Source organism: Gopherus flavomarginatus, chromosome 3 (genome assembly GCF_025201925.1).
Source record: "Gopherus flavomarginatus isolate rGopFla2 chromosome 3, rGopFla2.mat.asm, whole genome shotgun sequence".
NCBI classification, from domain to species: Eukaryota; Metazoa; Chordata; order Testudines; family Testudinidae; genus Gopherus; species Gopherus flavomarginatus.
The window spans coordinates 235,137,793-235,149,950 of NC_066619.1; the positions used below are offsets into that span (position 1 = coordinate 235,137,793).

The 12,158-nt window shown below is 45.8% G+C and overlaps 1 protein-coding gene across 18 annotated transcripts in view; it reads left to right on the top strand.

Moving 5' to 3' along the window:
* The window catches only part of FRYL (FRY like transcription coactivator), a 331,713-nt gene that overhangs the window by 129,581 nt on the left and 189,974 nt on the right, over positions 1-12,158 (top strand). For all 18 annotated transcript variants that reach the window (XM_050947243.1, XM_050947242.1, XM_050947230.1 and 15 more), the window contains one exon: positions 571-624. In XM_050947243.1, the coding sequence (XP_050803200.1) occupies positions 571-624 (54 nt within the window). The remainder of the gene's footprint in view (positions 1-570; positions 625-12,158) is intronic.

Consider the following 12,158-nt stretch of genomic DNA (forward strand, 5'->3'; position numbering starts at 1 on the left):
CTCTCTCTTTTACAGCAGGGGAAGGTGAGGGGCAAAAAAAAGATGGGGATTGGATTGAGCCTCCACTTTCATGAAGGCCTTATTGTTTCCCCTCTTATAACTTCCTTTCTCCCTATATCTGTCTCCCATTATCATGAATATGCTGTGTCTAGGAGGGCTGGATTGGATTTTCGTACAAGTCAGTTTGTCACTCATCACCAGCTATCCAGGTGGAGCAGCATGATGATCTTTTTAAGCCCCTGCTGAGGAATGAGACCTAGACATCTTCTGGAATTCAGAAATTCCAGGTTTTGTGATTGACAGCATATAGTGCGACAACTAAGCCAGTAAACTAGCTTGTTCATCTCTGATCTTTTCTGTATTCAGTTCACATCTTCAAAATGTTTTCCAGCTGGAAAATGTAGCTGGAATTGAGACTGATCAGTGCCTCTTTACATTTTCATAAAGTAGGTTGATTCCTGCTTTTTACACCTATGTTATATCACATTTGCTTGTTTTGCTTGTTGTAGTGCTTTGCTTATAGCTAATTGCGTGCTTCATACTTTCTGATGATTTTTATTCTGTTTCTAGGAAAAGCTCTTGTCACGATCTCTTCAAAGAGGTGAAGATCTTCAATTTGATCAGGTAGGAAACACTTTTTCATTTAAGATACTGCATTGTCTGTCTGTTTTTGTTTTTTCAGGCTTTATGGAATTAAGATGTTCTGTGCAAGCAGAGGCTAGCAGTTCTAGTGTTCAGATGATTAACTTAGAATGTTACTGTACTGGTTTATGTTAAATAATTACCAGAGATGATGATTCCGATTTTTGTTCCCAACTCTAAAAAGTGATATAATATACTCATAGATAAATAATTTAAGGATGACAAATCCAAAATAGGATGTAGAAATGAGAGCAGGAGCTGAATAATGATAATTATGTTTCTGGCTTTGTCACAGACTTCATGTAACCATGGGCATTTTAATGTTACTCTAAATTTCCCCAGCTCTAAAATAATGATAATTTCAGTGATTTTTGTAAGGCTCAATTACTATAAGATACTTTTAGATCCTTGAATGGAAAGCATAATAGTCATATGATGTATCCTCTAATCTGTTTAATTTTAGGATTTTATATAGTGCTCCTTACTGTATTCTCTAATGCCCCATTGTATTTCATTCATTTAAAGGGAACTACTCACAGGGCATGGCTACAGTTGCAGATGTAGAGTGCTGTGAGTTAAACCCACCTTCGTAGAGCGCAGTAGGAAAAGTGCTGCAATCTGTCCACACTGACAGCTGCAAGCGCACTGGCGTGGCCACATTTGCGGCACTTGCAGCGGCATTGGGAGCAGTGAGAGCACTTCTTCCCATTTTGGTGCTGTGGCTTGTGGGAAGGGGGCGGGGAGTGCAAGGTATTCTGGTCCTGTCCCAACACCCCGTGATGCATCAGTTCACATCCCAGAATTCCCTTGGCTTCCGTCCACGTTTGGCGCCATCTTTCAACATTTTTTGTATTGCACATTCTGTCTTCCCTTTCGGTCTGCGGGAATGGAGCCTGAACAGCTGAAGAGTATGCTGACGAGTCTCACCAACATGTCACATTTGGCAGTTGAGCTATTCCTTATGATCCAAAGTGATAGTGAGCGCTCTGACGATGGTATCGACTCGAGTAACGCATATGACACGAGTTTGCTTGTGGCATTCATGGACATGCTCATCACCGTGGAATGCTGCTTTTGGGCTCAGAAAACAAGCACTGCGTGGTGGGATTACATCATCATACAAGTCTGGGATGACGAGCAGTGGTTGCAGAACTTTCAGATGAGAAAAGCCACTTTCATGGGACTGTGTGAGGAGCTCACCCCCACCCTGAGGCACAAAGACACAAGATTGAGAGCTGCCCTGATGGTGGAGAAGTGGGTGGCTATTGCAGTGTGGCAGCTGGCAACTCCAGACAGCTACCAATTGGTCACTAACCAGTTTGGAGTGGGTAAATTGACGGTTGGAATAGGGTTGATGCAAATTTGCAGGGCCATTAATCGCATCCTGCTCAGAACAACCGTGATTTTGGGTAACGTGCATGACGTTGTGGCTGGCTTTGCACAAATGGGTTTCCCTAACTGCGGAGGGGTGATAGATGGCACACATATTCCAATTCTGGCACCAGCCCACCTATCCTCAGAGTACGTTAATTGAAAGAGATATTTCTCGATGTTCCTCCAGGCGCTTGTGGATCACCGTGTGCGTTTCATTGACATTAACACAGGCTGGCCTGGAAAGGTGCATGACACACGCATCTTTCAGAACACTGGCATGTTCAGGAAGCTGCAAGCTGGGACTTTTTTCCCAGACCAGAAGATCACCGTAGCTGAAGTCAAAATGCCCATTGTGATCTTTGGAGACCCTGTGTACCCTTTAATGCCATGGCTTATGAAACCCTACACAGGGAGCCTTGACAGCAGCAAGGAGTGGTTCAACAACAGGCTGAGCTGGTGCAGAATGACCGTGGAGTGTGCTTTTGGCCGTTTGGTGCTCTCTGTATGGGAAGCTGGACCTGGCTGATGACAGCATCCCCGCGGTTATGTCCGCGTGCTGTACCCTTGATAACATTTGTGAAGGGAAGGATGAAAGATTGACTCAGGCATGGAACTCAGAAGTTCAATACCTGGAGGCTGAATTTGAACAGCCAGAGAGCAGGGCTATTAGACGAGTCCAGCGCGGGGCTGCAAGGATTAGGGATGCCTTGAGGGAGCAATTTGAGGCTGAAGCCACTAGTCATGTCTGGTGCCCTCACAGGAGTGAAGTACAGTGGTTCCAGTGTTAGTAGGAATCTGTGTTTGCTAGGCTGACTTGCAGAGCCTGTTTCTTTCCTGGCTAAGGTGTCTTTTACTTTATACAATAATAAAGAATGTTTTCAAAGCCAAAAAATCCATTTATTGAAAAGAGACAGAACTTCTTGGGAAACATAAAGGGCAAGGGGAACGGTACAATCAGAGATTTGCGTATGTCCTTTCTGGAGTGCTATGCAATGAGTGCTGCACTTCAGGATGGCTATACCGCATGGTGATAGGGGTTGAGTGCAGTCGGTAAGGGTCATAGTTTTCAGGGCTGGGTGATGTAGCTACAGGTGTTGGAGGCCGCTGGTGGCGGTAAGAACCCGGATGTTGGGGAAAGTGGGTTGGAGGTGACATGGGGGGTGAAAGGGAAAGAGTTTTGGGACAAGAGGTGGGGGTGGGGGTGGGGCGCGGTTGTGTTCCGCCTGCATTGCTACGAGCTCCTGTATCGAATCCGTTTGGTGCTTAGCAGCTGCTCAGTGCTTTGCTGCTGGCGATCCGCATTCTGCTGGTGGACCCTCCTTTCATTCTCCTGCCACTCCTGCACTTTTTGTTTTTCATTACTTGAATGCTGCATTACTTCATTCACCATGTCTTCTTTGCTTCTACATGGCTTCTTTCTGATTCTTTGGAGTCTTTCGGCCAGTGATAACACGGACGGCTGTAATCTGAAGGTTGCATCTGTAAAGGCAAAATGCAACACTTTACAGAGGCAGCATTGTTCACACCAGACAGAGCAATAATTCCCCCATACTTAAGGGCAAGCACAGTGTACACAATAGCATAACCCACAATAGCATAACCCAAAGCAAGCACACATAACCCACAGGAGCCCTATAATGGTGAGTAAGCACAGGGTCATGCGTGAGTGATTGTTTCACGGCTGTAATGTCCTCTAGGTTTCTGTGTCTTGGGGAGAGCCAACAGCGGCAGGGGGCCCCTATACTGAACACTGTCCCCACATTTTTCACAGAAGTTCATCCTAGAAGATATCTCACTGCTGAGGGTGACCTGGGAAGCAAGGGAGGGTCTGCAATGTGGCTTCTGCCCTCGCCCATGTGCAGCTTGCCTGTGTGCAGGAATGGTCCTCCCACCCTTCACTGCACAGTGGCACAGACAAGTTAGCCTAACTGGGCAAGGACCACAGTGGCTCTCCCGAGAAACCTGCACAAGCGTATTGCCCAAGTTCTGAATGAGACCTTTGAAGAGATCACTGAGGCCGATTACCACAATGTGAGAGCGCACATCAACACACTATTCCGCATCTGGGCATGCATGCAGCCTTAACCCTCCTTGCCCCAAGACCCCGCACCGAATAACTTCCTTCCCAAAATAAAAGCTGCATACCAGGAACCTCCTCTGTTGTTCGTCTTTCCCAAGCACTGGCTGCCGCGACTGCCTACCTTCCTCCTGGCTTGAGAACAGCTCCTGGCTGCATTCATCTAGGGATTCTGGGGTGTCTTCCTCTGCCTCAGCACCCTCGCTCCCACTTTACTCCTCCTTCTCCTCCTCCTTCCTTGTTGGACTGGGTTCTGAAGTGTCCATGGTGGGCCCTGGAGTGGAGATGGGGTCGCCCCCAAGTAACGCATCCATCTCTTTGTAGAAATGGCAGGTCGTGGGGGCAGCACGGGAGTGCCCTTTTGCCTCATGGGCTTTGTGGTAGGCATTCCGCAGCTCCTTCACTTTAATCCTGCACTGCAGTGCATCCTGGTCATGGCCCCTTTCCATCATGCCCCTTGATATCTGCCCGAAGATATCATAATTCCTATGGCTGGAGTGCAGCTGGGACTGGACAGCTTCCTCCCCCCAAACACTGCTGAGGTCCAGCAACTCGCCATTGCTCCATATTGAGGTTCGCCTGGTGTGTGGAGGCATGGTCACCTGGAAAGATTCGCTAATAGCACTCCACGCCTGGCTGAGAAAAGAGGAAGGGGATTTTCAAAATTCTCAGAGAATTTAAAGGGCAGGTCTGATGGTTGGTCACGTGAGGCCAGGGCAGTAGAGTTCAAAGTGATGACCAGAGTGGCTAGCACAGGCATCGTGGGATGCTTCTGGAGGCCGATCAGAGCGCACTATAGGCCCAGGGCATCCTCACTGGCGCTGCGGCGCTCCAGCGGGGGCGCAGCAAACATTATTCCATTCGCCAAGGTGGAGTACCAGTAGCGCTGTAGCTATGTAGTCAGAGCGCTCTATGTGCCGTGCCAGTGTGGACAGGGAGTGAGCTAGTGCACACGGGGCTTCTTTATTGCACTGTAACTCGCAAGTGTAGCCAAGCCCACAGTGTGTAAAGTTAAGGGTATGTGCAAGTCTCTTCAGGAGCAGGGCCTTAGTGCTTACTATATAAGAAGATTCCAGGATTGTCATTCCGTTTGTATGTCACTCTGAAGCCTAGAATGTCTGAGTAAGTGTGAAGTGATGAAAACAGCTACAAGTGTGGATGAGAACTCCTGTTTATTTAGAACATCACTAGATTCAGTTATCACTGGGATACAGTCCAGTTTTTAAGTTCTCAGCCATTTTAACTTTACACCCATGTGGTGTACAGCTACAATAAGACATGTATCTGTGCCATGCCAGAAGCCCTGAACCACTGTGTATTTGGAGGTAACTCAATAAGTTAGCACACTTACTCTGCTATTAATTTGCATGCTACACTTTCATTGGTTGTATACAGGAGACTGCATGTGTCATAAACAGATAGCTAAGGGTTAATGTCTCTTTCACCTGAAGCACCTGACCAGAGGACCAATCAGGAAACCGGATTTTTTCAACTTTGGGTGGAGGGAATTTTGTGTCTAAGGTCTTTTGTTTTCTGGCTGCCTGCCTTCTCTGAGCTTTGGAGAAGTAGCTCTACTTTCTAGTCTTCTGTTTCTAAGTGTAAGGACAAAGAGATCAGATAGTAAGTTCTATGGTTTTCTTTTCTTTGGTATTTGCATGAATATAAGTGCTGGAGTGCTTTGATTTGTATTCTTTTGGAATAAGGCTGTTTATTCAATATTCTTTTAAGCAAATTGCCCTGTATTGTGTCATCTTAATACAGAGAGAACATTTGTACTTATTTTTCTTTCTTTTTATATAAAGCTTTCTTTTAAGACCTGTTGAAGTTTTTCTTTACTTCAGGGAAATTGAGTCTGTACTCACCAGGGAATTGGTGGGAGGAAGGAATCGGGGAGATCTGTGTGTTGGATTGCTAGCCTGATGTTGCATTCCCTCTGGGGGAATAGGAAAGTACTTTTTGTTTCCAGGATTGGAAACGGAGAGGGAGATTCACTCTGTTTGGATTCACAGAGCTTGTGTCTGTGTATCTCTCCAGGAGCACCTGGAGGGGGGAAGGGAAAAAGGATTATTTCCCTTTGTTGTGAGACTCAAGGGATTTGGGTCTTGGGGTCCCCAGGGAAGGTTTTTCAGGGGGACCAGAGTGCCCCAAAACACTCTAATTTTTTGGGTGGTGGCAGCAGGTACCAGGTCCAAGCTGGTAACTAAGCTTGGAGGTTTTCATGCTAACCCCCATATTTTGGACGCTAAGGTCCAAATCTGGGACTAAGGTTATTACATGGTGGCAGCGGTGGGAGACAGAATCCAGAAGCCAGTAGAAATATTATATTTTTCTTTTCTCTGCTAAGGGCTTTTTAGCAGAGAGAAGCAGTTGGTTTTAAAAGGGAACCAAAGAGAATTTTTTTTTCTGCTCTCTCTCGCAGTTTGTGGCTTGCATGTTAAGGGTCTTTTGTCATGCAATAGCCCTCCCATTAGAAGTCAAGTACCAGCACTTATAGGCATGCAAATAAAGTGGTTTTTCTGGTTTCCCTTCATTGAACATTAGCTAGAGAGAGAAAAGGAAAATTAGCTAAAGGCACTGTTGCTAGGCAGACTTCAGGAGGCAACAGAGCCTGCAGTTCAGAAGATAAACACCGGAGGGCACCCCAACACAAGAAAACAGGAACCATGACTTCTAAGGCAAAAATTAAGGCCGAAGAGCAATTCAAAGAAGCTGAACACAGGCGACAAATGGAGATGAAAGAAAGAGAAGAACAAATCAAAGAGGCAGCACACAAAAGAAAAATAGAAGAAGAAGAGGTGGCCCACCGAAGGAAGCAAGCAGAAGAAGAGTTGGCCCACAGAAGGAAGCAAGAAGAAGAAGAGGTGGCCCATAGAAGGAAGCAAGCAGAAGAAGAGGCAGCCCACAGGAGACAGATAGAACTCCAAAGGGAAGCCCACCAACAGGCCATGGAATTAGAAAAGGCTAAGCAACAGACTCCAGCCAACCCTAACAACCCGGCGCCCATTATTGCTCCACAGCACAGGAAATTTCCCACCTACAAGGCAGGTGATGACACCGAGGCCTTCTTGGAAAATTTTAAAAGAGCTTGTCTTGGGTACAAGATTCCCGAAGACCAGTACATGGTAGAATTGAGGTCACAGCTCAGTGGACCTTTAGCAGAGGTGGCAGCTGAAATGCCTAAGCACCAAATGAATAACTATAAACTTTTTCTAACCAAGGCCAGATACAGGATGGGGATAACCCCAGATCATGCCCGTCGGCGTTTCAGAAACCAAAAGTGGAAACCAGAGGAGTCATTTCCCAAACACGCCTACTACATTGCAAAAAACTATGAGGCCTGGCTAACAGGAAACAACATTCAAACCTTGGAAGAACTAAACCTCCTCATACAAATGGAACAGTTCTTGGATGGTGTTCCTAAAGACATCACACGGTACATACAAGATGGAAATCCCAAAGATATCGCTAAGGCAGGGGAGATTGGAACCAAATGGATGGAACTGGCAAAAAGCAAGAAAGCTACTGTCAAGGGGAACGATTACCCCAGGGGGCACACAAACCATAAACCCTACAACCGAGGACAGCCAAAGACCCCACATACCACCCAAGTAAAGCCACAGATACCCTACCCTTCAACCTCACCAGTCTCCAGTAACTCACCTCGGCCCAGTGACCCATCAGATGGAAGATGGCCAAACTGCTACACTCATTTCACAGCATGGGCTTTTATCTATTAGTAATTGTTTCTAGTTTTGTCGTCACATTGACATCACATCCTGCAGAACCCTGCTGTTTATTTCCCATCCCTAAGTACTTAACTCCTAACTTTTTATTATTGAATAATATATTGTTGTATGCAGCTCACTATTTGTTTATGTCCAGATCATTTTGATAGATTGTTCCTTTGCATGTTTCCTCTGATTTGCGTGTTTAGGATTGTGACAGAAGGCCTACGGACCCTGCCCAAACGATATAGTTCATGTTGAGGAGATCCAACCCAAAACAATCCCCACCGTCAGCCTGCTTGAGGAATTTATCAAGTGACCCAACTGAAACCAGCCAGCCAAGGTGGCCTGTGAAAAGCAGTGTTTGGGCTAGGTTGATAAGCCTTTAAAAGGTGGTCATTAATCATTAGAGTGTTCTATTTTCTCGAGGACTGTTGCCTAGAAGGTGAAAAATGATACTGTTTTTTGAACAGTTTTTGAAGCTCTTTGATTTAAAAAAATTAGGATTTAATAAGCAGCTTGACAGGGGACACAGAAAAAGCGTTGGTATTAAGACTTCACTGAAGTACTGACAAGTGGACTAGAATAGTTTGAGGGAGGGGTTTGCTTTCAAGGGATGTAACCCAATCACTTTTCTTTTTTTTCCTCAGTAACTAAGGTGAAAGTACCTGGTCTCTTTTCACTTGAGATATGTTAAGCAAACCATTTCTGTTGTTTTAATTCCATTTCCTATTTTTAATCTTGTTGAGATTACTTTTGTTTAGGTAATTTTATGCAGATGCCCTCAAATAAGAAAACTCCATGCGGTGAGGTGCAGACAATCCTATCTCAGTGAATTGTGTTACTGTGAAGCTGCAGTAGGCAAACCCAAGGAGGGAAGCTGAAAGACTATGGCCTTGGCTACACTGGCGCTTTACATCGCTGCAACTTTCTCGCTCAGGGGTGTGAAAAAACACCCCCCTGAGTGCAGCAAGTTACAGTGCTGCAAAGCGCCAGTGTAAACAGTGCCCCAGTGCTGGGAGCGCGGCTCCCAGTGCTGCAAGCTAATCCCCACGGGGAGGTGGAGTACGTGCAGCGCTGGGAGAGCTCTCTCCCAGCGCTGGCGCCGCGACCACACTCGCACTTCAAAGTGCTGCCGCGGGAGCGCTCCCGCGACAGGGCTTTGGAGTTTTGAGTGTAGCCAAGCCCTAAGAAGAAGACAATAGTTAAAGATGGATGTTCAGACATATTTGATCATAATTGAATTTACAGCCTTGCTACTCAATATATGGCATGTGGTTGTGTTTTTTGTGTCCCCATTTCGGATTCTGTTATACTCATTTGATGTAATGTCCAGAGATGGATAGAACATTTTGTTTAGAAGTGAGGAAATGTCTCTGAAAGCCAATATGCAGAGGGAGCTTTTGTGCAACCTAGGTGGTTTTCAGCGTTGCAGCAGCTCCTGCAGCAGCATTGTCAACAGAGCTCTGGCTCTGTTGCAGTGGAAGAGGAGAATGTAAGGAGAGACCCAAGGGGAAACTGAATAGACAGCCCAGGTGAAGAGAGAAGGGAGACTCTGAGTTGGAGAGAGGGGGTAGGAGAACCACAGAGGCTACCTCTTTAAACCTTTTTAGGTCAGAACAACACTATGTTGGAGTGAGAAGCTGAACTCAGCACGAGGAAAGAACACCACAGCTGGAGTTAGTCCCTCAACTGAAAATTAAATACCACTGATTTGCAACTTTTTCTAATGAAAGTATTAATAAAGTTTGCTGAACCCTGGAATAAACTGCTTTGTAGTTGTTGTCCACTTACATTTCTTACTGTTAATGATTAATCTCCTCCTGTGAAGTCATATGGAAGATCTACAAGATACAAATTAATGTATTTGTAGGGAGAATTCAGAATAGAGCAGAAGAGCTTATAAACTCCTAGATCCTTGAAATACAGAGTAATAATCCAAAAACTATTTAATTACACTCTGTATTACTAATTTTCATATTTTGATTATTTTCTTTGTGTCTAATTTTGACTTAGTCTGTGGAAAACAAGGAATTTGTTATAGTAAAATCTATTTTAAAGGTATTGAAAAGATACTGAAGCAGAAGGTCAGGGTAGAATGACGTTGATTAGTTTGTGAGAATAGGAACTGTGGATCTTTGCAGAATTTTTAAAAGAAATACACTGTTTTAGTGGGAGGTCAAAAATTGTTTCTGTCACTTCACTTTGTGTTTGTATATTAAATCCTTACAAAAATAAATGCTGCAGTGGTGCACAGAATTGCAGTAAATAAGATTCTGGGCTCAGTAATGTAGTACAAATGCTGAATTCAAATTTTGAGGTGGGAGTGGGGGGAATAGACAAGCTCCTTAGGACTGATCATATTCTGGTCAGAGGCGGCCGTAGAGGTTGCTTTCCTATGTATTGCTCTCAATGAGGCAGGAGCAGGAGTCAAACTGGAGAAGTGGGAGCCACAGAGATCAGAAAAACTCCTGGATGGGGATTAGTCATCATTCTGCCTCTTAGAGCAAGTGAGTAGGATGAGCTAATTAGCTGAAAAATGGGACTATAATTTGCCTTTATTGTAAGCATAACCAGACCTAAGAGAGCCGCATAAAATTGTAATTTTCCTATGGAAAAGAAATAATGCTTAAGTCTTCAAATAGGAAGACTCTTCTCTTAAATCTCATTGAGTTTTTTTTCCTATTTTGGAAAGAGAGAGTCCAAAGAAATAAGAAGCAAATCTTTACTCTTAAGCATTTCTAAAATGTGAAAAATTTGAATATTAAAACATTTAAATATTCCTGTTATTTAAAGCATGTTATAAAGAAGCTATCTGAAGAGGTATTACGTTACCAACTACTTTTTATAGTTGATTCATTGTTCTTACTAATCCCCTGCACACTTCAAATTTTTTTGTTGTTGTAAGAAATATTGTTTCCTCCTTGTTGCTAATGCAGCTTGAAATTAACATAGTTTGGTTTACTTTCCTTTTTTGTTTATCACAGAAATCCTATTTAATCCGGAACTGTTTTTCTAAGACTAGCACTAGCAAGTTTTATTTGGGGCCTTTTCCACTGGCTCTTTTCCACTGTTATCAACAGTCCTTCTAAGGCAGGGGTGGGCAAACTTTTTGGCCTGAGGACCACATCGGGGAATGGAAATTGTATGGTGGGCCATGAATGCTCACAAAATTGGGGTTGGGGTGCGGCCTCTGGGATGGGGCTGGGGATGAGGAGTTTGGGGTGTAACAAGGTGCTCTGGCTGGGACTGGGGGTTTCGGAGGACAGGAGGGGAACAGGGCTGGGACAGGGGTGTGGGAAGACATGCAGGTTCTGGCTGTGGGTGCAGGCTCTCGGGTGGGACTAGGGATGAGAGGTTTGGAGTGCAGGAGGGTGCTCTGGCTGGGATCGAAAGGTTTGGAGAGCGGGAGGGGGATCAGGGCTGGGGCAGGGGGTTGGGGTGTGGAGAGAGGCTCTGGGGGTGCAGATTCCAAGCATCGATTACCTCAAGCAGCTGCCGGAAGCAGTGACATGTCCCTTCTCTGACACCTGTGCAGAGGCACAGCCAGGTGGCTCTGCACACTGCCCCAGCCACAGGCACTGCCCCTGCAGCTCCCATTGGAGTGTGCAGGAGCCAGAGTGGGGCCATGCTGTGGCTTCCAGGAGCTGCGTGGTGCGGTCCCCGGCCACAGCGTGGCCAAGCCATGTGGTGCGGTCCCCGACCCAGCGCCCCGGTCAGAATGGGCTGAGCCGCGTGGTGCGGCCCCTGATCCAGCGCCCCAGCCAGAGCGGGGCCAATACACGTCGTGCAGCCCCCAACCCAGCGCCCCAGCCGGAGCACCAGAGCGGGGCCAAGCTGCGTGCCGTGGCTTGCAGGCTGGCTAGTTTGCCCACCCCTGTTCTAAGGGCTCTTCAGGATTGAGTCATTGTCACTAGCACACAAAGGAAGAGGAAGAGGGCTTCAGGAGCATTTCATTCTCTGCCCCAGGTAGCCAGAATACCTTCATAGCACATGAGAATGCTGGAAGGTGTGCCCAGTTATAGAACCAGGACACATGCTATGTCCCTAGCAGAATGTGATGGGAAAGGCATATAAGCCTCCTGCTGACTACATCATATGCTGACATCAGCACCGTGTGCTAGCCTACGGTGCATCTGAATGCACTTTACTGTCCATCAGAGAAAGAGAAACATGTGTTCCGCAGTGAGGAATGCTGTCCTGTGCTAGCAGGATTCTCTGTCTAGAGGACACTTTCCATCTTCTCCTCACTGTGCTTGCTGCCTACATCATGGGCCTGATTTAGTCCTAAAGTGGAATCAGTTTCCTCTACAAGTAATGATATAATGTACAATCTTAAA